This window comes from Bombus huntii, chromosome 6 (genome assembly GCF_024542735.1).
Source record: "Bombus huntii isolate Logan2020A chromosome 6, iyBomHunt1.1, whole genome shotgun sequence".
Classification (NCBI taxonomy): domain Eukaryota; kingdom Metazoa; phylum Arthropoda; class Insecta; order Hymenoptera; family Apidae; genus Bombus; species Bombus huntii.
In genome coordinates, this window is record NC_066243.1 from 9,036,693 (window position 1) to 9,063,379 (window position 26,687).

Here is a 26,687-nt window from a genome sequence, read left to right on the forward strand (position 1 = left end):
ATATGAAGCTTCCTTGAACACATATTTCTTCGTACTATATGTTTCCAAAAAAATTGTTTCTTGAAAAAAATGTTATAACATTTAACTATGTTATACTTTGTAAGAAAAACAGCAAATGTTTATAGTGAATTTAATTTATTTATATCTATTTATACAATAAAATAATATTATAAGATAGTGTACTAACACGAAATTAATCTACATCAGATTTTTTTGTCGAACATAAGTAACAAAATGCTTTCTGCTAATAAAAACATGATTTTTACATTTATAATTTGGTTTTGTTTAGGTAAGCCGCTATATTTCGTTTCTTAATTTCTTCCACGTGTAACACAGTAATATCTTTCCTTTCTTTTTCATTCTCTTTTTTATTATTCACGTACCTAGTGGTTTTCTTATTAAAATTTCTGCGATATTCACATTTTTCGTATAAATTAAATTTTTAATTAACAAACAATAACAAATTTTATTAATGAAATTAGGTTATACATCAAGATATACAATTTCTAATAATATGAAAACAAGCTAAAGTTGTCAATAGAGACTTGCCCATCTGTTCTCTTTCAGCTGCGACTTTTTTCATATATTTTTTTTTAAATTCATAGGCTATGTGTATATCCCGTAACAATTCATTATCTGTCTCGGTATCATCTAGTATTTTCTTCATACAGTAATCTACAGCAATTACTTCAGATGCAACCATAAGTTTAAAAAAACGCGCTGTCGTCAAAGGTTTTAATATGTACAGAATATTTGCTAATGAATCCGAATTATTTGTTCCTAGAAAAATTAGTTTACAGAAAGTTTAGCAAGCATTATTTGTTTCTGCTATATTGTTAATAATTCTGCTATAATTGTATAAACATACTTCGATCTATTAATTTAATACAGCTTGCAATAGAACTGATTATCTGCTGTTGCATCATGTATGAAGTACCACGTAATCTGCTATTAATTCTAACTTCTTCCATCACATAAGAACTAGATAGTGGTAATTGTTCAACAAAAAGTGGTACCTAAAGTTCATATATAAGTGTTAAGTAAAGTAGTAAATCTCTTTTACTTTGAAATATCAGATTTAAGATATTCACCGAGCTGATTATATCATATTTCAAAGACTTATTCCACCAAATTATGGAATCCCAAGCTAACACGTTAAAATCACGATCTACTAATGACCAAGTTATTGCAGTGGGTCCTACATATATACCCAATAGCGTTGCTGGCATCTGAAACAGTTTATTTTTTTAACATAATGCACTACCTAACGCTATTCGACTGTTAAAAATAATATAAATATATTATTGTTTCTGTACTGCTGTTGTGTTTATGTCAGGTTTTATCAAGTTCTTCCATTTCTGCTTCTTGTAATGATTAATGAATGAAGTACAAAAATTATTCCAACTATCAACATCTATTTTAGTCTTTAATAAAACATCATTTAATGATTTATAAAGTCCATTGCTGGTACGCTTCGATATTAATGTTTCAGCATGTGATGCCGATATGAATCTATATTTAAATAACATAAACAATCAGATAAATAGATTAAATATTATCATTTAAATATTACCAATAATTTACTCACTGTGTTAAATTGTCCAATTTACTTGTATTAACTAGTTGTAAAATTTTAGCTTTGTATTTTGAAAACTGCACAAGATTATTTTTGATATTCCTTTTCGTCACTGTAGAGCATTTTGCTAGTGGTTGAACCCATAAATTCTACACCAATATATCATTTGAATTATATAAAAAATTATGTTCTTTCTCTTTTTCATATTAATAAGTGATACGTATAATTGTACATTAAAAAAAGAAAAAATGCTACATCTAATTCATAATGAAGATGAATTACCTATATGATATCTACCTTTTTTATCTTAAACGTATTAGTTAATTTACACCATGTTTTCAACATTACTGCTTAGATTTTATCTAATTTTTGTATTATTTTGTTCATGTTCACACATAAAACATAAGTTTATCTAAAAATTTATATATAGTTACAGATTAATACATTTTTTCCATTACTACATTATTATATTATATTCTAGTTTATTATATTTAAATAAACATCCTTGAATTCAAGCATGGTTAACATCTCGTACTAAGAAAAGTAAGAACAGAGATGCTAATTGCTTAAGAACCTTAAAACACAAGATAATGTTGAGATAATTGAGATATTTACCTAATATTTATATATTACAACTAAATTTGATACATAAACCAGAAATAATAAAAAATACAATTTTTTCAATTATTGACGTTTTAATTTATTTCAGAAGCATACAATGGGTGACATATATCCTAAATGAACTACTGTATAACCATAACATATATACTACTCATGTTACCAATCTTATATCTTATACTTCTATATCTAACGACGAAATTCAAAATGCTTGCTTATACTGCTCTGAATGTTAAAACCACATATTGAAACTTCCAGTTTTTTTAAATACAATTTTTATTTAAATAGTTTTTTAATGTGAAAATATATTTTATTTGGATCGAAATGCCGGGTAACTCTTTAGGGCGCAGATCATCTACGAATCCCGTAAGGATATCTTCGTTTGATAGGGAAGATAAAAGTTTCATGCGGACAGAATCGAGAAAAACACAAACATTAAAACCAAAGATTTTCTCAAATGAAAATTCTCATATACCAAGGCCTCGAATGCGAGCTTCTTCGTGTGATAGAATAAGTATTAGGGGATCGGTATTAAAAACAACAGGTAAAAGTTTAAAATGCCCTTTTTTCTATTTTAAATATAACAAATGCTTTACATATAAATGTATATAGTCTAAATATAAATATAAATGTTTATTACTATTTTTATAGCTAAAACTCCACTTCGTCAAGTACCGACAACTCCAAAGACACCAATAACAAATGCTAGCAAGCCTGCTAGTCTTCTTACAGCAGGAAGTTCAAGCAAAATTCATGCAGGACTTCCAACAGGACGTAGATCTTTATCAGCTGACCGTGCTAGCAATATTGGTGCTAAAGGTCCTAGAAAAGATACAAGACCATTAACAGACAAAATATATCAGGCTCATATGCTTAGTAAAATTGATAACTTTTTAGCTATAAATCATTGTTCTTCTATGATTAATAGCAATGGAAGCTTAAAACCTGTTACCTTAAAAATGTTTGTTGAAGTCTCTGGATATTTAGTAAAAATCTTGGACATTAAACAAATTCTTACAATCACAAATTATGTAGAGGAATTGCCAAAGGTTGCAAAAAAACTCCACTATCCAGGAATTATTAATAAATCTTGGTTAAAAACTGCTAATGCTATGCATTCTTGGCCAAATGTTTTGGGCTGGATATGTTGGCTAGTAGAAATTTGTGAAATAAGGGAAATAGCTTTTACAAAGTATAATTTAGAGAACCTACCATTTGTAGGGAATCAAATAAACACAGTAATTAATAAAAATACTTTTTTCTCAATGCTAAATTTTTATAATGCCTGGAATGATGAGAAATTGGATGAGGAAGCGTTAATGATCGAAAAATATTTACAAGAAATTGAAGAACAGCAAGGTGTAAATGAAGAAGACTTGAATGCTGCGCGTTCTGAGCTAGAGGAAGAAATGCTTAAATTACAAGCAGCTGAAACAAATTCAAATAAAATAGATGAAGAAGTAAAACATTTACAGGAAGTACTTTCATCTTTACAGAACGATGAAAAAATGCAACTGAGTGATATCAGTGCAAAAGAGGAATATATTAAAAAAATTAATTTCGAAGTAGATCAAATAAAAGTTGAGTGCAATGTATTGAGTGAACAAATTTGTTTACAAGACACGCAGCATAATGAGTTACTTTCTATTATTAAGCAGCAACCAATGTCTAAGACAGAAAGAGATAAAATTTTAAATAAATGTACAGAAATTCAGGATTACATGCACCAGTTTGATGAATATTTACAAGAGATACAAAAAGAAATATACACTATGGACATTAAATTAGCATCTATTAATAATAATTTAACTAAGGCAATTCTAACATATAATAAAGAAATATTTATGCATCTTAGTGGGGATCTGGGTGTGAATCTAGAGGAGCTAAAGATGCCAGAGAAAGGTATATTGCAACCCGAAATTATGGAAGTATTAAGTACTAAAGCTAATTTAATAAATGATTTGAAAGAATTGTTGAGATCTCAAATTAATGAAAAAGAATGTTTGTTAGAATCAAATACTAATGAATTAGAGAATCTTCAAGAGAGAATAAAAATTCTAGAAGATGAAAGTAATGATGTCGCCAGTAAGATTAAAGAAAAGAAAGGCCTTATAAGTAAAATCAAAGCTGATGCTAAGCACGAAGAAACAAAATTAAGGGAACAAATAAAAAATCTGCAAAATGACATCAGAGAAGTTCAAGGTTTGATGCCAAATACACAACAACTTGCTGCAGAGTTAGAGGAAGCAACGGATAAACTGGATGCAGCTCAAAGAAGAAAAGCGTATATAGAGGAATCTGCTAAATTATTTTTTGACAAATTTTATGAGATTTTAAGTGAACATAGGAATAAGCTTGTCAGTATATTAACGAAACATAATAAATGATATAGAGTATGTAATTTTTGTTGTAATTAATAATCTAGGTTGCAATATTTTCAATATAATTTTTATATAATAACTTAATTGTACAAATAAGTGTATTATTACAAATTAACTATTGAATATTATACCAAAAGAGTTAAAAAATGAATTGCGTATATCATGTACCCAAAAATATTTAATTATATGTGTAATTATGTACAAATTGAATCACTATTCCATATTGCTGTAAAAATAAAAATTTACATAATTAATAATTTTACATTTGACTTCACTTTTTTGAAAATGCCACATCTACATAAAGATAAGAAAAACATGGTACACTACCAAGATGATATATGTATTTAATTTATATTTACTTGAATTGTAACGTGGAAACAGAAAACCCTTAAACTGTTTTGAGACGCGCGTCTGTATGATTTTAATAGGTTTTATATACAAGAAGCAAGAATTTAAAAGACTGCAATTTCATATTTGGAGTCAATTTTAAATATGTAAAGTATAAAGTATTTATTAAATTATACGAGATAAATTGTTTTAAAACTAAAGAAAATATATTAGATATTTTTATTATACTTTTTGTATAATAAGTACAACGATAAAATGATAGTTCAAAATTATTCAATCATACAAGATGGTGTACACATCGTAAACGCCAAGATAAGTATGTTGGCGAATTTTACAATATATTATGGTATGTTGTTCGATGTATAATGTGAATGTATTCTTTAAAATATTAGGTTAAATGAATTATGTCTATGGTTGGTGGAAATCGATTTGCAAGTTTAAATATTTGTTTGGTATAAAAAACACATTTTTCTACCATTTTATTATAATGAGTAGCAAAATGAGCTCTGCTAGGAAAGCTGTTGCTACCCGCAGTAACAAAAATACGGTGGAAAGTAACCACCATTTGGTAACCAAAAATTGAAATATTTTTATAGTTACAGGTTTTCTTGTCACATAAATTCTAGCCATATAATATATTTGTAGCCTACTTCTGGATTATCTTATGATTGTGATAAACTGTTAGAAATAATTGTGAAAACCAAGGGCCGTAAACGTACATCAACTATGGTTAGCAGTAACCCAACTAGTCACAAAGTGGAAGAAAAAAAGAAACCTGGTCATAGTGGTGATCAAAACTGGGGTAGGGTGTTCAGAGAACAAAATAAAGCTGTTATGAAACAAGAGGCAATGAGGATACCAGGTTCAAAATCATCAAAACATGGTAATGGCACTAAGGAGACTAAGAAACATTTTCTAAATCATCAGAAACTAGATGTTAGTATTAATTTTTATATTTATATTTCTCTAAATATGCATAAAATTATTCGTAAGTTAATTTAGAAACACTTCTTTTTGTAGCACAAATTTTTAGATGAAGTTCCTGTCAAGCAATCAACTTCTCAGAAAAGAATAGAAGAACATATAAAATCTATACCATACACTACAAATCCATCAAGTACATCAATACCAAGCACTGTAGAATCTGTCATAGTTTATGACAGAGGAGTACAATGTGATGGAATATCTGATTATTCTGATGACAAATTTGGTGTGTTCAACCCGGTTCATACATTACATTTTTTAATAAAGGAATTAGAACACTTAGTTAAAGATGATAAAGCTAATAAAATTCTTGCTGATATGGAGCAAGTAGTATTTAGAATACCAATTGAACCCAGTAAACCACCTATAGTGGTATGTTTATTAAGGATAAGTGAATAGATAATACTGAAAACTTTGAATATTGAAATGGAATTATTTGCTGCAGGATTTAGAAGCTAAATTAGAAACAACTAAACAAATGAATTCTATGTATGAAGCATTACGCGAGGAGAGAGATTCTTTACTGCGGTATGTTTAGTATTAGAAACATATTATAACAACTTTATGCATTATATTTATATAATCTGTCCTTAAATTAGACAAGTTCATGAACAACAATTGTTATTAAATGAAGCTCAAAAAAGGCAGTTAGATTTAGAAGTAATTGAAAAAACATTAAAACAAGAATTAGATAAAACAATAAAAGCTATTCAAGCTAGAGATAAAACAATAACCGAATTAACAGAAGAGATGAAGAATTATGAATCTTCTCAAAAAATTGTAGCAGAGTTAAGAACAAATCTCGCTGAACAAACTGAACGTGTAAGACAGTTGAATTCAGAGGTGAAGTATTTAACATTGGAAAAAGATAAACTTTCAGTTTTGTCATCATACAAACATTCGTTATTAATCGAACATCTTAATGAAATCAAGTTAGTTGAAGCATTACTTAATTTCAATCTAATTTAATAATGTTATAAGGCAATTATATTTACATTTTACATCGTAGGAAGGTTCAACATTTCATTGCAGACCAATTAAAAGATATTTATATTCACGAAGATAATTCGAATCCACAAATTCCAATTGTTCATGAACGTCGTGCATGTTCATCGCCTACTTCTACCTCTTCACATGATTCCAATATACGTACCTCTTGGCACGATATATCTGATGTTTCTTTATCCACAGTGGATCATGATCCATCCAAAATTAAACATGTACAAGGTTTTCTGCATAAATCAAATAAAATACCAGTCTTTTCAGAAACTCAAATTGAGAACCTAGAAAACAAACAAATCAAGGATGTTCAAGAACCTTCGATTAAAGATTCTGCCAATTTAGAATTTATTAGTTTACCTGCTGGAGAATCTTCACTTACCCTTTTACCTTCTTATAAAGACCTGGGTTGCACAGAAATTAGCCAATATGGTAAATATATTTTATATGTACATATTATATATATATCATAATATTTTACGAATCTAATATCTTTCTTTTCAGTTAATCAAGGGAAAGATGATGTAGTAACATTTAGTAATAAAAAAAACGATAATTTACAAAGTTTTAAAGATACAAATAAAATATCATCATCGGAACATTTAAATTTGTCCAACAAAAAGGCTCATGAGAAAGAGACTGATGTACAAGAATCAAATAGAATTAAAAAGTCTATGGAGTCAAATAAAGAACAAAGTTCGCCTCATAATTTAATAGGCTCTAATATAACAGAACAATTTCAGAATATAGTTGAAGATATAAGGATGCAAAGTAAAATGCCAGTTAACATACCAAGTCCACTAAGGAGTTATCCTCATCCAGAATGGAGTGATAGTACTTTACCCACTATCAGTACTGCTTCGGACATAAATGTGATATAACTCAATAATTCTTAAATTTATATTAAATATTTTGCAAGAAAAATGCAATCTTATTATCCAATTAAATTATTTTTTATCCAAGAAATTGATTTTAAAAAATGTAAAGATTGTACTTTTATATTTTCAACGATATAAGAATATATTTTTAAATAATAATTTACACATAGAAGATATACATATTATAAATTATATTAATTTCTAACTCAAATCTTTTGCACTAGTATATATATACACATAAATTTAGTTTAGAAATAGAAATAAAGTTTGTACAAAACAATATATAATTTTTAAAGAAGTTGGTTTTGGATATTAGTTATATTATTGTTTTAAAAGAGCATGTAATTTAGAAGTTATGTGCATTAATTGTACATAAGTTAGAAGACTCTTATAGGGTGACAGTGACGTTAATACCAAAGCACATATTACGGTATTTTTAATTTTCCACTGGGAAACAAATAAAATTGAGTTTTGTAATTGAACGTGGTATGTAAGATAACTTAAGACTGGATATTCCTGGAGAATAATTGATAATTTAATGAATAGTTTTAATAAATAAAATGAGATATTCGCTTGTAATAAAGAATACGTGTGTTATTGTTCATATTTCCACTTTGCTCAATATTAAAAAGAATTACAAGGATGTAATATAAATATGACATGAAAAACCAGGTGTATATATATATATATTTTTTATCACATATGTATATATACAAGTAAAGTATAATACTTATATTTTGTAAGTCTTAATAGGATTAAAAGGGAACATTTTAGTACACGTAAAACATTCATCAATTTTGCACAAAGACGTTTTTAAGTACATATACATGTTTCCCAGTAAGCGTGTATATGTGTACTCTCTCTTCACGAAAAATTCGATCTCTTTTTTTTTTATGATTATTTTCTTTTCTAGGGACCGAGAAACGTTCATTCGCTAACAACTATCGTAATACGAACACAGTCCTAACATTCGATGCGTGTAAAATAAGTTTAACGTTATCTTCGAGACGAAAAAGACTGTCTTCGCATTTGAACGACTTCGATGAAGATTGTGATAAAATGTGAAATATTAAAAATGTTTATTTATACGCGTGAAATATTACGAAGGAACTTTCCTCAAATAAATTTCAAAAACGGAATTTCATCTTACATTTTTGTTACTTCTTCTTGTTCAAAATTATGAAAAGTTACAAATTCGAAATTTTACAATTTGTATTCTCGCGCCATTTTCCCATCCTCCTATCAGATTCAAAATACGCTCTGAATTTGAAAACGATGCGAAACGCTTGCGCCCTCAAGGAAGATTCCTTCGTATTTACGCGATATCGAAAGATTTAAAGTTCCCTTGTCGGATACGTATACTTTCACGTACAGGTCAGTACGGTTGTCCTTACGGCATACTCGAGATATTTTTAAAAACATAAATTATTTTTTAACGTTTTCTTAATGGTCTTCGTAATTAATCTTAGAAATAGTACTTTTAACTCATAATACAAAAGTTCTTACTCTAAGAAGAATATAGAAATTGAAGATTGACATTAGTAACAACTCTCGAATGAAACTTGCGGGAAAATTCGAGACATCTGATCGATATCTCGAATGGTATTTTTTACAGTGAGAGGGAAGTGCATAGAATCCATCATGGTTGCCGTAATTCGAAAATTTTCGTCGATGTACATAAATACTTGGGTTCGTATATATTTTATTATTTGTCGTACGAAATTACCAATATCCCGGTAATAATCTACGATACATCACGAATCACAAATGTTTCGTTATTTTTACGTATTGATATCGTAATGACTCTGAGGTATTACGTACGTTTGTAATTTAAGAAAAATCGACATTCTTCGAACGATCATTCCGAATGCATCTCGGGAAATATATTGTATTTTCAAATCTTATTCGATATTATAAACGAAATTTTTCGTTAATTCCACTTTGTAATCGATAATCCCTGTAGGAGATCATGGAATTAAGTAATCGACGCCGATTGCCAATTAAATAAGCATTACAACAGTTCCAAAGAGAAAAAAAGAACACAAAGTAAATAAAGAACCGTTCGAATTTGGCGCTTTTCTAATTGGATATCGGCGGTATTACATCGAAGGTTGTCACACGTGCTGTTTATTTTTGACATTCAAATGGTCGATCAGTTTGGCATAACGCGAATTCAAAATAATACATTTCTAAACGTTCAGTTGGCAACATGCGATTTTTCGGTGACGCATCAGAGTCGAACTACATACGAAAATCTATTTTATCGGTTTAAATATGGTCTTTTCGTTATAATGAAATAGATTGTGGTTAAAGTATCAAGTGTGTATAAATAAGACATTAAGAAACATCAAGTACACGGAGATAGTGTATTTTATGAAAGTTTCCTTCATAGGTGTAAGATTCGTAAGCGAGTAAACAAATGAAAAAAGCTACGCTATTGAATAATCACATTGCCAACCAGATTTCGGGAATCGGTTTACTTCGACTACGATCATCGAAGGGTGAGTAACAAGAAAAGTATTCAACAATTAGATTAATTTGCAATTAACAGCACATCGAAAACCTTCACATATTACATATATGTATATGTATATGTGTGTGAGATGTCTGATGTGTTATGTGTGTATGTCTGTATATATAATAATATATAGCTATCTTAAATACATATGTACATCCCTTTTTTTTTTTTTTACGAAGTTAATGACTTAATGTATGAGATTTATTTTTTGGTACCGATCGGTTCTTCGTTTTTTGATTTTCATTGAAAATTATATACGAATTATATACGAGAGCTGCGTATGTTAGAACTAAAGTTTCGTGCAACAGATGGAGCATAAGACAGTAGTATCTGGACAGACCGTTTTGAGCCCGCTTCATTTATTCCTTTTTGCTGTTTTATTTGAAACAAAAACATGTTAGACGATATTCTTTCTTTTTACGACCAAACAAACGAACAGTTGCAAAATCTTTATCGAAATGTAGCGCACGGTAAGATCACATAAATGTCTTTGTGTATGTGTTATGCATGCACACACGCAGGTGTACACGTGTGTGTATATGTGTATAGGTGTGAAACGTCGACATTATACAATAATATCACTAGCGTAAACTGTCGTATCGTTTATAATTGCATATATTACAATAGACGATCGAGTCGAGTAGAAATCGTAAATCTCGTGAGTCGATTAAAATGAACTCCTATCCGACTTTGTCTCAATTAATCCTACTTAAATAGTCTCAACTATGAATATGCTCGAATATAGCTCAGATATCGGAAGTGATAGTGGGCTGTTGTAAAAATAAAAATTTAACATTTGTCATCTTGAGGTTGCGTATGGAAGGACATGTTTTATTGTTTATTGTACGTTATATACTGCTTTGTTCGGTGTAAAAATATAAAGCATTTCGATTACAGACTTCGTATGTATGGGCGTTGCCATTGTTACCGAGTAATCGGCAGTTATTACGATAATCTCTTTCTCATATTTTCTTTGATGCAGGTTTACACCAATGTGAAATTATCAAAATAAATGTAAATAGTTAGAAACAAATTTTATAGTTGGAAACTCGGGAAAAAAAATAAGAGCATTTAGAAAATAACGAAGAAAAGAAAAAGGAACATATACTCTGTTTCTCATTCAACCTTTAAACCGAATTTTTATGCTCTATTCTCTAACGATGACATTATTTATTGCACATTGCAATTGGCAATAAGTAGTGTTATCGATATTCCTACCAATTTTTTAAATCTTCAGTTTAGAGGTTATCTGTGGTTCATCTCCCTGTTAAATACACTTCGTAAAGCATCGTTTGAGAAAATTATATACACGTAACGGAAAGAAAAACGAGCGAAACAAGGTTCAATTAAGATAGCATTGTATGTGTGTATCATACGGAATTAGTCGGTCAGTTAAAGCGCAATGATATCGGAAGAAAATATCAAAACGGATTAACAGCTACATACAAAAGAGCAAACGAAGGGAACGGTGAGTTGGTGCAAACCAGCTTCAAGAAACAGTCTCTAGCTCTCTCGTTCACCTAACAATGGCCCAGGCTATGGAGTTAATAATTGCTTTTACGTGGCAATGATAACAATATGCGTGTATAACAAATGTACTTAGAAACGGTTTCACTTGTGCTATTACTGCTCTCTGGCGATAAAAATCAGACATCATTGTTCAACTGCTGGCTCGTAACAAGGGCTTTGAGGGGGAGAGTTTGTTCTGCTCTTTGCTGCGAGTTTAAACACTATACACTTCCTTGATTGTGCGCCTAAAACATGGCGTACGGACTCGCGAACAGCGTGGACCGGTCACGGTCCGTCAGGCGCGCAACAAGACACGCATTCATCAACTATATTCACTATTCTTCTCTTTTTTTTCTCATCGTTTTTCTTTTTTTTTTTTGTATCTTTGTTATTTCCTTTTGTCCTTTTGTTTTCTAATCCGAAGAACGTTCGTGTTTCTCGTATAGTAAAATTAACGAACCTGTGGTCCTGTATATATACACTAGTGATTCCCATTTTTTTTTTTTATTTCTTTAAAGTGCTTCTTTTTTTGTGTGTTGTTGCGTATACCAGGAGAGATCCGAGCAATATAGTATCGTGATTAACATCGACGCATAAATAAAGTTTTCTTTATTCTTTACCAAATATTCATTTTCTTCTCGATAGACTTGGTCTCGAAATCGTATTATTCTCGATATTCTTACCGGGTATCTCGAGGCAAATGTCTTGTAAATTATTGTTTGATGAACTATGTGAAATTTGAAGAACTAGAGAGGAATTTTTCTTTTCTTGTTTCTGTATTAATATAGGACTAGAAAAAAGAGAAGAAATTTAATAAATTTGCGTAAAATCTAAGGTTATAGCATAGCCGACAATAGTTTCCTTAATATAACAGCATATACCTTGAAACACCCTGTACATTGTATACGTAATATATCTTTTTTAATTCGCCTTTCCTAGTAGAGAAATGGACACGCTATAAATTTTGTAAATTTTCTTCTCCTTTTTATCTCTTTCGTATCTCGATCGATGTATCCCAATACTTTATTGCTGTACAGCGCGTATTATATTTATAGAAATATTTTTTTTCGTGCACTCTAAACCCGATTAAATCGTATCGAAACCGTGAAGACTTAGCCGCGACCCACAGACTCGAGATCCAAGAATCGATGAAAAGCTCAAGAAACAACGAGGAAAGAAAGTGAAAAAAGTCGTCGTGCGTTTAAAAGTCTGGCGGAATGGACGGCCAAACGAAAATTAGCATGTCTCGTGTGCCTTATTCGTGTTTGATACGTAAACAAGCGTATCCTAGTACATCGTAATAAATAGCAAAATTTCTATCACTAAATTTTAGATAATAAAAATCGCCGCTAATCTTCGTTCTAGCGATCCACCCTTAACGATAATCAGTCGATGTGTTTCTTCCTCTTTCCTCTTCTCTTTTCTTTTTTTGTTCTTTTTATTTAAAACGCGCGCTCGCCCGCTCGTTTCTTTTTGTTCATTTTTTTTCTTTTGTTTGTTTTGCCTTACCTTACTAGAATTACAATAACATTTTGATTAAATGACACGTGTCGTAACGCGTGCAATCTCACGAGGGAAACCGTCTTAATTATCGAAAAAAGATGATGAACATTGTTTGCCGCGTGGAAAAGTCGAACAATCCTCGTTCAAGATAGATTTCAGGCCAGCACAGAAACAGCTCTCGGTTTATCGTACATAGTTTTGATCGTTTTTCGGTACAGGCTGACTCGAAAAACCATATAACGAAATTTTGAAATTCATCGCGCAGCTCAAACGCGAGAGAGAAAGATCTTAATAAAGTAATCGTCGGTCATTTAAATCTATATAGATTATATCTGTTAACTCTGATTATCTGTTCAATGTATAATTAAATATGGCTATGTGGTATCTCTCAGGTTCATGTATTAACGTTAATCGATCTCTTCGATTTTGAGCCTCGGAATGAATTAACTTGAAATTTCGAGCAGCATGTTCCCAATCAGCCTGCAGAAAATCGAACGTTGCTGTTCTCAGGCGAAGCCTTTGACTATTGTTGGTCATTTAAGAATAATATCGAATGATCCGCGTAAAAATGATTATTTTATGTGAGCGTTCGGACGTGCCAACGGTGGCCTGGCGGATCAAGTTGGTCACTCGGTATATCTGTATACACTGTATCGATATAATTCAACGTATCAAAAATATGCTGAGAATCTTTGAAATCAGGTGTGGTAATTAGTTACGCGACGTTTAACCGCAGCAACGGTTTATTCTAATGAAAAATGGAAGCGTGTGTGTGCAACGAAACCGTTTCCGTCTCGCTCGAAAATCTTCTCTTCTCTCTCGGGATTGTCACTTTCTCGCGTTTGTCTTATCGATACGTTGTCGGAACGAGTTTGAAAACAGTCATTAAAATTGTAGATATTACATCTGCCATTCTTTCCTTCTTTCATACTACCTTTCTCACTTGTTCACATAAGTCACACTGAATTACGTATTCTTCGGTAGAGCGTGGAAGATGCTTGCAAAGTTCGGAGCACCTGCGCGATATTATCCTATGTACAACGCTAGCAATCGCTGTGTGTAACAAAACCTGAACAAAAAAGCGTTCACCACGATCATCCTATCTCTTTCTTTATTTCCGTTCGCGTTTCAATTGTGTTTCGCTACGGCGACCCTTATATAGTAATACGTATATTTGATTTACTGTCTTTGTTTCTCCCTCTTTTTCTTTTTCTCCTTGCTCTTCGTTCCATTTTACATCTTCTTTTTTTTCCGTGTGTCGCTGTTGCATCGTCATTGTAACATCCACGTCATTTATTTTCTCGCCTTATAAAAATTGGACCTGGTTCCTTTTGTCTGCTACAATTCGCTAATTGCCGCGTTCTTGGCCGCGGATTTTTCAAACGATCTTACGGTCCTTCGTTTCCCGCCGTAAGATCTCATGCCACCGCACGCACGTATATGCTACGTATTAATCGACCAATGATTTATTGACGCTTTTCCTGCGATTCGTACCAATCACAATATTCTCCTATCCTATATATGGTCAACAGAACAACTTTCGAAACGGATTTAAGACAAGACGAATGCAACCCTCGGCCGGTACAACGAGATCGATTCAATGGTTAATGAATGCTCTAAGACTTTAACCTAACTATCCTGTGTGTTGCTTTAATGCACGGGTTAACTTGTAACTGTATGCTGCAAGGTCTATGCGAACGATTGCCGATAAACGATAAATTCGTCGTATCATTTATCGGCGATCCGATAGCTTTCCTTTTTTTTCCTTTCAACAGACGAGACAGAGTTGCAGGCAGACAATCAGTTGTGGATCATCGTGCGATTCGATGCTATCGGTCGAGGGTCGGTAGAGTTTTCTTTTGTTTTTTTCTTAAAAAATTCGCCACTTCGTGTCTAGCCTACGGACGAGAAAACAATTTACGGCTAAGAGAATTAACAATCGTCATTCATTAGCGTTCACGAGCCCGTTTTATACGAGAAATCCTCTCCTTCTCCCTTTATTTTTCTTTTTCTCTCAACGAAGAATCAACGGAAACGAGCAAACGTCGCGGTCCTGTCTACGCGAGCCTTTCTTCTCGTATAAAATCCTTATAAAAAACATATCGGTATAAAACGGGCCTTGGTTTCATTAAAATTCTATCCACCGTTATAATACGTGTCCGCGTTCCACCCTTTGCGAGCATTTTGTGTTTTTTTCATTTCCATTAACTACTTGCTTTCAAGCAATTATCGTACCCTTTATCAGACTCACGAATATTCGCGTCGCGATTTTAACCGATCACACGCGACGCATTACGATATTGTTCGATTTCACTAATTTGTAGTCGTCTTCGTATTTCATCGATGTTCTTATTGCCTTCCTCTTTCGAAAAGAACGAATGAAAATGAAGTGTCTCGTAGTCGTCATTCCGTCATCGAACTTAGAGTTACAACTAATATCACTGTCCGAAATGAAGTCTCATAGTGCTCATAGTGTTCATTAAATTTAGAATTATACATACAATATCACCGTAATCTATAATTATATAATTAATATCACGAAATTTCCACCTTCAACCATTTTCGTTACTAAAATACCACCTAGAACACGATTCATCCTATATAATTCACAATAATTTTGAATAGAAGTGAAGTGTGTTACACTGGTCGCTTGGTCATCGAACTTAGCGTTTAATTTCATTTAATTAGCGGTAACTTATGATTAACATCACCCCAACTTCTTAGAATTATAATTAACACTAAAAATTTCCTCAGTCATTTTCATTTCACTAAAATATCGTCCAGAACTCGTTGCATCCTAACGCTTAGTGATCTGGAACCAAAATGAAGCGTTTCGCAGCGATCACTCGTTCATCGAACATAGAACTATAATTAACGATATAATCATCGATAACCCAAATTTTCATCTTTAATCGGCCTTCCTATCAACATATTATTCAGAATCCAGTGTATTACGATCTTCCACTATCCGCGCCATTCCAGAAAATTATATTCATTTGCGTGCATATTTATTCGCACGTCAGCGCCATTTATTATCCATTTCCATAGCCGATAGTCCCGAACTCCATTTTTTAAGCGGCCGGTACAATTGTAGCATGGCCGCAGGCTTGTTTTCCCTCCCTCTCTATACGTGTTCATTCCACGTTACCTCCATTTAGATACGCGCATTTCGAGCGTGGTTTGAGGTCCTGCGGCACTCAGCTACCGGCGCGGAGCACAAAAACGGTCAGACTCCGATTCGAAGGTCGGCAGGCGTTTCATTGGCAGGTAGTCGGCGTGCAAGGTAAAAAACGGCTCTCGTACATAAACAGTTTGACAGACTGGGAGGGAACGAACGTGGCCGGGTACTGTGGCCCTGCGAAAACAAAGCGTATCGATCACCATGGACCTGATTGACTCGTACGTCGTATGAGCTCGGCTAACGATCCGCCAAGGACAGACCTAGTCCGTTGAGATCACGACCGATTTACTGATCGTTCAGATGGAATAACTAGTTTAAAGTCGGTCGTGAATTCTTCGAGTTGTCCGTGCCGAAAATTGAAGACAAACGGAGAAAACCGGCAGACATTGTCGAATAATTTTGTATTTTAATTTTTATAAAAGCTTCGTTTCGATTATTATTCGCTTCGAGAATGGGAGGAAACACGGAGGATAAGCAAAACAAAAGGTAGAAATTGTCGCTATTGCAATTTTTCAACGGATTTCCCGAAGAAAGATTTTCCACGCACGCGAAGGATAATACGGTGGTTTTATGAAACATTGGAAGAGGCACCGGAAGTAACAAATCATTCGGCCGTTTAACATTTGCGGTCCGTTTTCGAGCGCGATTAACCTGTTGCTGCGCAGGTTGTTTGTCGCGCCTCGAAATGGCTGATATAAACCTCGATAGATTTAATCCAACGACCGGCAAAACCGACGAATATTATGCGAAAACTCGAGCCAGTAACAAGTTCGAGCGCAAGAACCGTCCTCTCTGTCTACGTTTCCACCCTTTGTACACGTGTTACGCGAACACTGCCCTTACAGTCGCGAGGGGTGACTCGGTCATAATGGAATTATTCATGGAAGTTCATTAACCGCGTTCAACGATCCACATTTCGACCACGATAACAAAGTTGCAAAAAATTTGGATATCTGAAAATTTTTAAAGTTCGCGAGTTCAAGAAATCGACAATTTCGGAAATTCCAATACTTGCAAACGTAAAAACGAGGAAACGTGAAACTTCGATATTTCTTGGAACGTTTTCCAATGGATAACTGGAAGGAAAAGCGTAACACAGTCAACAATGATTAGACTGATTTGAATATCCAAAGGATCCCGCGGGCGCGGATGTGTCCAATAGCGCTTTCTAATTGAGCAAGACTTAGAAAGCCTGCGCGCGTTATACACAGACGCGAACGATGTCCCCGTGACGGGACCCCGTCCGACTCGTTTGAATTTCGAGCCGCGTTAATTTATGCAATTGGAACGGTCGCGTTTCCAAACAAATAAAACCGATCCGTGGTTGAACCTCGAATTAAGGCTAACTCCTTGGAACGTCGTCTCTATCGCGCCACTTTCGAAACGCACATAAATCCAGCGTGAATTGAACGAGCCTGTTCTCAAAGTAGTAGAGAGAGAGAGAGAGAGGTAGTTATAGGGGAAGCAGGAAAAAAAACACGCGAACGTGGACGGAGGTTAGCGTAACGAAAAAAAGGGAATGGCGAATATACGGTGCAAGAGGGTGATACGCGTGGATTTCGTGGTCGTTTGCTTGTTTAGATTTCTCCGTTATGCGTTGCATAATCCCATGGTCGGGGTCTGGTCGAGCAACAACAAGAAAGGAAAAGAAAGGAAGAAAGAAAGGAAGAAAGGAAGAACGAGGCGGACGGGGGCGAGGGACAAGAAAGAAAAACAAAGTTCGAGCAGGAAGTGGCTCGCGTAAAAAGAAAAGCCCCGGTAGCTCGTCCGTGGCGAGTAAGCGAGTGGAGTGGAGTAGTAGGCCAAGTGGAAGTTCCTCTGTGAGCTGCTCCTCTCTTCCGAACGAAGAGAAAGAGAGAAGGATGGCCACCTTTTATTTCGTTCGAGAGAGTAACTGTCAGCCGGTATTTCGCGTGGAGGCAAAATAAAGTATAAAGGGTGTTCGCTGCGTCGTATATATGCGCACGCCGGTATGGACCAAGTTGTTCATTCTCCTCTTCTTTCTCTCTCTCTCTCTCTATCTCGTAACTGAAGATCGTCTCGGCTGTACTTCACCCTCTCATTCTCCTTCTGCGTTCCCCTTCCTACGCGTACACGTGTTTTTCTCTCTCTCTCTCTCTCTCTCTATTCCAAACCCGCGATTCCGTCTTCGTTTCTCCTTTCGCGTCTGCTCGTACGTTCTTCGTCGAATCTGCGTCTCCTTTCGCGTTCCCGGTCCGCTCTCCCGTTGCCTCTCCTTTTTTCCATCGTACATTCTCCCGCTCCTTTAGCCTTGCAGACGCTTCTGGCAGACGAAGCGCGTTTTGTTCTCAACTTCCTTAATTTCACCTTCCGGGGGCCTTCGAGATCTTCGCCCCCTTTTTTTCACGGACTCTTTATTTCCATTCGGCCCTCCTTCCACCCTTATCGAGATAGATCGAACAAGAGGCACAAGAGGATCGTCAATGGAAGAATCGAACGAACGATGCCCCGCGCTCTCGTTAAACGCGAACTGTCTGTTATTTTTTTAGCCCGTGCTACCAGCTGATGACTGTAATTAAGTGGCTCGGCCGTACGCTTTGGCTACATCCTCGGCAGCCTACGACGATGAACGACTACCTCGAGACCACGGGACATTAGCCCGGCCCGTGTATGCTAGAAGACGCGTTTAAGACGATCGGCGCGCGGCACGCTGCATCGAAAAAGCAAACGAATACGGGCCAGCATCCGCAAGCGCGATAATAACCGGCTGCGCACTCTTCGATCAACGTAGAACCGGCATGCTCGCGAGCACGTTTCGCGGCTTGATGCACGATCGTATCTGTCTCTACCGGGCTGGCAAGTACCCTCGCATTTCCAGCGATAATCACGCGAAATGACAGGGATTGCAATCGGGACCGCGAAAGCGAAAAACCGTTTCTCCTCGAGCATGATCGCGTTCGACCCAGTTGCTGTTCATTATAATTGAATGCATCCCCTTTCGGCGAAAGAAAAAACGAAAGGAAGATGACGAGCACGAGGAAAAAATAAAGAGATTTCTTTCCTAAGGCTATGATTATCGTAATTGCTTCATTGGTCCAGATTAATCGACGATAATGGAAATCATGGCTTTCCTTCTTACGAAGTAATTTTTCGACATTTACGTTTCCATAAATTCCGATAAAATATCCATCCGGGATATTAGGTGGCTTGGTCTGGTCTGAACCGAACGTGACGCAGTTCCTCTCTGGTTGGGCTCTCAAGGAGACTCGTAACCCGATTAACACCTCCGCCCGTTGATGCACCGGTTCAGCGTGGCGGTAGATGCAATCAGCGCATCGGAATGTTTTTTCTCCGCGGTTCTCGTACGAACATCCTTCGAGCCTGGGCTTCTTCGTTGCGTCGAAAAGGAATTTTACTCACGTGACCACGCGGACCGGCAGAAGCGAGTATACGTGCACACCGCGAGGTTTCTCGTTACTCTCCTGAGGGCCGGCCGCTCGTAAGAGCCGTCGCGACGATCGTCGTGGCAAGTTCACGAACCTTGAACCCTTCTTTAAGCCCGTCGACTCGTTTCGAGAGGCCCGCGTGACTGGCGATCTGCGGATGATTAGCTTTCCGTGTGCCGGACAACTTCTCTCCCATGCCTCGTCCTAAACTTTATTCACGTTCGTTTTCTTTTTCATTTGTCGACGTTCAAACGTTCGATTCGGTCGTTCGTAAATTGCTCCAGTTTTCTACTATGCTCGGCTATTACCTAGAAACGTTGAATTTTACGGTGTTATGGTATACATTAGCTACGGTGTACGTTGATCCGTGTACACGTATATTTGTATAAGTTGTCCGCGCGAGTCGCAGGGTTAGATCGTCCCCGGTGAGTCACGGAGTCGCTGGAAAACAGAGAGATCTTGGTGTGCATGATCGATCTGCATCTCTCGTCGTGGTCGTCTACCAGAAGACGGAGACGAGCCAGACGAGAGGAAGAGAGAGAGGGAAGCGACGTGACCGCGAAAACACGAATAGCATAGGAATGTCACGAAAACAATGTCGGCCACCTGACCCGCGCCCTACCAGCTAACAACGACGGTGTGCCAAGGGGTCTCTTTCTCTTTCTCTTTTTCCCTCCAACTCCGATCCATAGAGTATTCCACTCTCTTTCTCTCTCACGCGTCGATTACAAGTTTTCTCGGCCGCCTGAGCGCAACGTCACGGAGTCGCCAGACCCCCGACGAGACTGCGAGATTGAGAAACGCTGTCGAAGAACGAGACGGGCCGACTCAAGGCCGCACCATGGTCCCACTCCCCCGCCAACCAAGAGTCCGAGTCAAGGGCGTTCCCCCACCAAGTTAACCAGTTATGAGTCGGGGAGACCCAGCGAGAGAGACCCTCCTCTCTGTTGCCTCTCCATCTGCGGATTCTCCCTCCTCGTCTCTCCTTTATGGGCCCCGTTCTTCTCCTTCTCTTCTCCCTTCTCTCGCCGTCTCATCGCTAGAGAGTCTTTCTCCCGGTGAATCTTGTCTCGTCCCTCTCCGCGATTATCGACTCTCTCTCCGGTGTGCCGTGTTTATCGTGCGATTTTTTCTCCGATGCTCACTCTGCTCCACCGTTTTCAGCTTCGTTTCTGTTTCTTCGCGGATGGAAGAGGACAGACGAGCCTTTCTCTCTCTCTCTTTTTCTCTCACTCTCTCACACTCTCTTTGTGCACCCCTTTTTGTTGTTTCTGTCGCGGTTCTCGCGCCTCTTCCTCCCGGTTAATCGTCCTCTCCGTTGCACTCGGACCGATTCGTATATTTATCACGCACTTTTCTCCTCGTCACTCCTTCTCGGAAGGGGCTCCTTGTTCCGTACATACTGGTACCAGCCATCCTCTGCTCTTCTTCGTACTCGATTCGTTCTATCCTCTTTCTTCTCTGCGGACCACTGCCGCTGCTGCCGTTGCTGCTGTTTCACGGATGATTCTCTCTATATTCGTCGTCGTCGTCGCGTCGGTCTCCCACGTGAAGCGGCGCGTAAGCGCGTTCGTCGGGAGCCCCGTGAGCCTTCCTTTTTCTCGTTCTACGCCGTTTTTCGGCCATTCTCCAGACTCGAGGGTTCACAGAGTTCGCGCTATCGCGCGCGCGCACCTCTCCCGATGGCATCTCGTTATCGCGACGCTTATTAGAAAGACGCGCGAATGGCTCGCGACGGTGCAACGATCGAACGTTTAAATCTCGATGATGTCAGAGTCAAATTGGAAGAGGAGAAGTCGAGTTTCTGCCACGAGAGACACGTCCATCGATCAAGATCGTGGAATCGAGCGACGTTCGCGAAGAAAAAAATAAAGTACGCTGTGTGTTCGTTTGCTCGATCAATCCGCTTTTCGATTGCCGATATCGTTGCGAGAGAGTTGCCTCGCTCGTTGGCTGGATTCTTCTCTTCCCCGGGCAACATTCTTCATCCGCGTGGAGTCCCGACGGGTTTTCGGGCATGCATGACGATCCATCATTCTTCGCGCCGTATACCAATGCCTCTCGCCCGTTCCCATCCTTCGCCGTACGTTTTGCACCGAGTCCTGGCCAGCCTCGTTGCGCGTCTATTTCGAAACCTATGGATTAATTCGGCTGTGATACGCTCGATCCGCGTGAGACCACGGCTGCGGCCGACCTCCTCTCTTTCGATCGTTCGTGACTTTTTATTTCTCTCGAGGATAATCGAAACGCGAGTGTAAGGATTTTAACCCCTGACCTTGTGATCTCTTTAGTAGTTGTTCAGGCATCTGGTATATATGCTATTTGTATTAATAATTTTCAGCCGGAAGATTCGGAGCCGAAGTTTTGAAGTCCAAACGAATGTTTGTCACGAGTGGAACTAGAGAACCAGTAGAAGGAGAGTTTTTGCAACGAGCGTGACTCGGTATTCTCACGGATTACATCCACAATCTATGTATAATCGATCCTCAGCTATGAACAAAGGGAAAAGTTACTTCATGCTTTTTCTTTCTGCTTAAGAAATTCGAGCACTGGTAGCAGAATTAAAGGACATTTTTATCAACGTTGACGATGTATCGCGGTAAATAGATTTCTTTTTCGAAGCGAACAGTTTTTTCGGTGGAACCGGTTCCCCGATACGACGCGAATAAATCATACATCGATTAGAGAGAACAGAAAGACCGGCGTTCACCGATTGAGAAAGAAGTGACCGAACGCGTGACCATGATTTTCCCGTCGAAAATTCGTTATCCGTTTTCTAATTAAATTCCACGTGTTGAAGGATCGTTATAAACCATCGACCGAGTGATCTATGTTCGGGTCGGTCGATTAACGCGATAAATATCGACCGTTTAATTAAAATCGTATCGATCGCGGCATAATCCTCGGTATCGAAATTTGGATCGGCGAAACGAAGCCGTGTGGCACGATGTAATCGTCGAAGGGGGACAGGCCAGCAATGAAATCCGATCGAAACATCGGTAAAGGCCCGTAATTACCGGTCCGATATACGGTGCTACTTCTCTTTCCTCTCTTCCTTCGACATTTCTTTCGTTTCTTTCTTTTCTCGTCTTCCCTCTTTTTTTCATTTCTTCGCTTCTTCTTTTTCTCTCGTTTTCTCCTCCTTTTTTCCGCTCGATTTTTTTCTTCTCATGAATTTCGCTGCACTCATTCTTGCATCACCTTGCCGGCCACACCGGGGCCCCGACGAGCAGGACTCCATTCAAGGACACAATATTCAGAAACCGAAAGTGCGATCACGCGAAAATCTAACGTCTCGCCGAACCGGTCTAACCGGATTCGGTGTACGGCTGGTTAAGATGGTACGGCGATCGGTGAGCCGCGTAAACTCGTTCCTCGTCATTTTTGGCAATAACAACATTAACGCATCGTTCTGGCCGACTAGCAGCCCGCCTCGAATCGCTCTCTTATCGTTCGCTGATTTTATACCCGTAGTCTTGTGTGTCGGAGGTCGATCTACGGTGTCACCGATCGATCGTCTTTAAACCATATCTCGTCACCCTTAAACTCTGCGCGTTTCTTCTCCTTTTCCTCTTTCCTATCTTCCTTTACTCTCGTTCTTTCTTTTATAAATCTTTAATTACCATTACCAGTAAATCGTTGGCAGCGAGATGCAACTACCGAAACGATTTAAACCATCCGCAGTATCGTAACTTACGATTTAACCATTCCCTTTCTCCGATCAAGTGGCCGTACCTCTTTTTGCCCCTTTACGAAAGAGAACGCTCCTGCTGACCGACAAATCCACCGCAATTTCTTCGTAACAGGTGTTCGCCAGGATAGAATCGCTCCTGAAACACAGACGATGCAAAAAGAGAAACAGCGTTCGATTTGCAAGATACAAAGACGGCCTTTCTCTCTCTCTCTCTCTCTCTCTCTCTTTCTTTCATATTTGAAGAATATCCCCGTGGGTTTCTTAATCCTTGGGAATTTTTCGCTGCATGTTTCGCGACCAGGTATTCCACGCCATTCCATGGTACCTCTGGGCCATTTCGATTTTCGTCCGTTTCTCGCGGTGTAACATCGCGCAGACTTGGCGCAGACGGGAAAGACTCGCTTTTGTAGCCGTGCGCCGGTCGTGAAGTTGGAAAGTCAAGTGCAGTCGCGCACCTCCTCGCAGACGGCAGAGTTTCTCAAACTCGTTATGCCCGGCCTCGTGAGCGCGCGTTTGTGAATCGCTCGAACTTTTCGATCGATCGGCACTGTATTCCGACTTCGCTTTGTTGGGCCGGCTCGTAGCCCTGTTTCTTTCCAGTCATTCGATGGTCATCGATCGAATTTCGTCGGCGGAGTTTGTTCCCCTCTTTTCGAACCGTTTTCTGTACGAATTTTAATTCAGCCTGCCCTCTCAGGAATTTCAAACGGACCTTTTCAGGGGAATAGATGGTTTCATGGAATAGAGAGGTTTCGCGAAAGAATGAGTTGGAAACGAGAAACGAGGCCTCTCTGTATGAAACTTGGTCTCCAAGTAGGCGAATCAATCGTACTTCAGTTATGATCGATATTCGATCGGTTTGATCAGTCTGGCTACTCGCGAGTTCGACAATCTATCGTCTCAATATTATGAGCGTACAGGAATTTATAATCGAACGTAGGATAATCCGCGTGTAGCATAATTGTCGTAGATTAATTCAGAAACGACGTATCAAGTTCAGAGTATAATCATTTGTCGTATCATCGTTCGTCATCTTAATGTAATTTAGTCAAAAACCAAAAAGGGAAGGCAACTTTTTCACTGAAAAAGTAGAAACTTCCATATTAACGATTCTCATTATATCGATTCAAAAGTACACCGAAGATCTCGTGTTATACTCCGAACGAATGAAATTATCCAACAAATTCAAGTGGCATTCCACATGCGCAATTAATTTTCTCAAAGAAAATCCGACCTCTCTAAACCGACTTCGTATCTTCTACTCTCGGAGCGAGTATACTCGAAGCTCTGAAACCGCATCAAACGTTATCCACCTTCGATTTCGTTTTCCCAATACACTTGCAGCGAACCGGGCGAACTTTCCACGATGGGAACGAGATGTTAACGTTTGCCCGCGTCGTTTTTCCGCGTTTCGACCGGAGAACCGCTGCGGCCCACTCGGTCTCGATGAAAGCAAATGGCTTCTGCGCCCGCATGGCCAAGAGATTTTAATGTACAATTCCGCGTAATGGAGTTTAGCGTCTTCTTTCGCGTCCACGTGTACTTACACACGGCAGACCGTATTAGCCTTAGTCGCTTGCAACGTGTGTGCGTGCGCGCGCCGCGCAAATAATCCAAATCAAGACCGCGAACCCCGCGTTCTGACAAGTGGCCGTTCTGACGTGGCCGTGCAAAACTGGTTGCACCGCGATGGAACTGTGTTTCCGAGCCGCTCGTTCCACCCGGGATTTACGACGGGCCGAATTTATTCCACCGGTGAATTGATATTCGACGCCGATTCGCGCACTAGTAATAACAATAACGGCGATAGTAATGGATTGCTTCGAAAATCGAAGAGAAAGCCAGTGATAAAAGGCAAGTGAATGCGATTAAAAACAGCCGATTATTGCGAATGCGATAGCGACGGTATAATAATAAGTCAGCTGATAGACGAGAACAGCAAATCTTGGTCGTTTTACAATTTTGTTTACAATTAGTACAGGTTGTTAGAGGATTAGTTAACGACGAAATTAATTTCGCCGCGTCGAAGGGCCCCTTATTTTCCCCTGGATTATATTTGCGTTCCTCTTTGTTCGTCGTCGTAGCGAATCTCTATGGAATAAACTTAATAAAATCGAAAAACCAAGGTACAGAGATTACAACGAGTTGGTGTGTCTGGATACTAAAGAAAGGAAAAACAACGGTGCAAGCCGAAAGAAACACAGGCTGAGAAAACAAAGAAAGTAACGCGAGTGGTTCGACACCGTCTATTCAGATCTCTTTCATTATATTCGCAACTGATTGTTCCTTTCCTTGTATTCCTCTCGCGAGAGACAAAAGCTCTAGCCAAGAACCGGTGAGCTGTAAGCGACTCTGAAAATCATCGAGAAGGCCTTGTCTCTCCTTCTCTGTCAACGCCTCTAGGTTCTATTTCCTAAGTTTTATCGTTTGGAAAAAAAAAGAAAGAAAAGAAGAAAAGTAAGAGGGAATATCAGTAACAATTGAGAAAACGATGAAAATACAGAGCACAGAATACTCGATGTATATAACTATATGGCGAAGCCTGATTCACGCTCTTGAACGCTCGGTCGGGCGTTCGATTAATTACGAGTCGAATGGCGTACGATGCATCATCGGGCCTGGTAGAGGATTAGAGCGGCGAGGGAATGGAACCGACAGACTGGGGACAGAGAAAGAGTATGAAGAAGGAGATACAAAGAGCGAGAGAGTATCGAATCTGAACAGGAATTCTGATCGGTATCTTTGGAAGCTGACGGAGTTCGAGGTGAATCGGGCCCGCGCCACCGAGACACTCGTCGGTCACAAAATATACACTCAATCACAAAAGTCTACGTACGTTCAACGAAATTCGTGTATTCGAGTGATGGAAAGAAATTGAAACACGTCCACGTTTACGTATCGATACACAGTTACTTCGAATTTGCTCGTTATTAACGTATTACCAGAAGAAATTATTATACAAAATTCTTGAAACAAGAAATTGCACGAGAAATTGCACAACCTTTAATTCGATCAATGCCAAGAAGATTGCAAGCGATTATTGATACCCACGGGGAACGTACAAGATATGTATTAACATAATTAAGGCTAC

The 26,687-nt window shown here is 37.8% G+C and overlaps 2 protein-coding genes across 2 annotated transcripts; one reads left to right on the forward strand and one right to left on the reverse strand.

The window, feature by feature from the left end:
* Positions 1 to 118: 118 nt before the first annotated feature.
* LOC126867063 (uncharacterized) lies at positions 119 to 2,332 on the reverse strand. The gene is made up of 7 exons (XM_050621199.1): positions 2,192 to 2,332; positions 1,874 to 1,988; positions 1,589 to 1,725; positions 1,317 to 1,512; positions 1,092 to 1,229; positions 869 to 1,016; positions 119 to 780 (listed from the first exon to the last, which is right to left on the reverse strand). The coding sequence occupies exons 2-7, from the start codon at positions 1,919 to 1,921 to the stop codon at positions 491 to 493; spliced, it is 957 nt and encodes a 318-aa protein (XP_050477156.1). The 5' UTR covers positions 1,922 to 1,988; positions 2,192 to 2,332; the 3' UTR covers positions 119 to 490.
* Positions 2,333 to 2,393: 61 nt separating this feature from the next.
* On the forward strand, positions 2,394 to 10,555 carry LOC126866810 (uncharacterized). Its single transcript, XM_050620766.1, has 9 exons — positions 2,394 to 2,738; positions 2,846 to 4,578; positions 5,324 to 5,491; positions 5,569 to 5,859; positions 5,944 to 6,279; positions 6,353 to 6,435; positions 6,507 to 6,839; positions 6,917 to 7,338; positions 7,411 to 10,555. The coding sequence occupies exons 1-9, from the start codon at positions 2,519 to 2,521 to the stop codon at positions 7,785 to 7,787; spliced, it is 3,963 nt and encodes a 1,320-aa protein (XP_050476723.1). The 5' UTR covers positions 2,394 to 2,518; the 3' UTR covers positions 7,788 to 10,555.
* Positions 10,556 to 26,687: the final 16,132 nt, after the last annotated feature.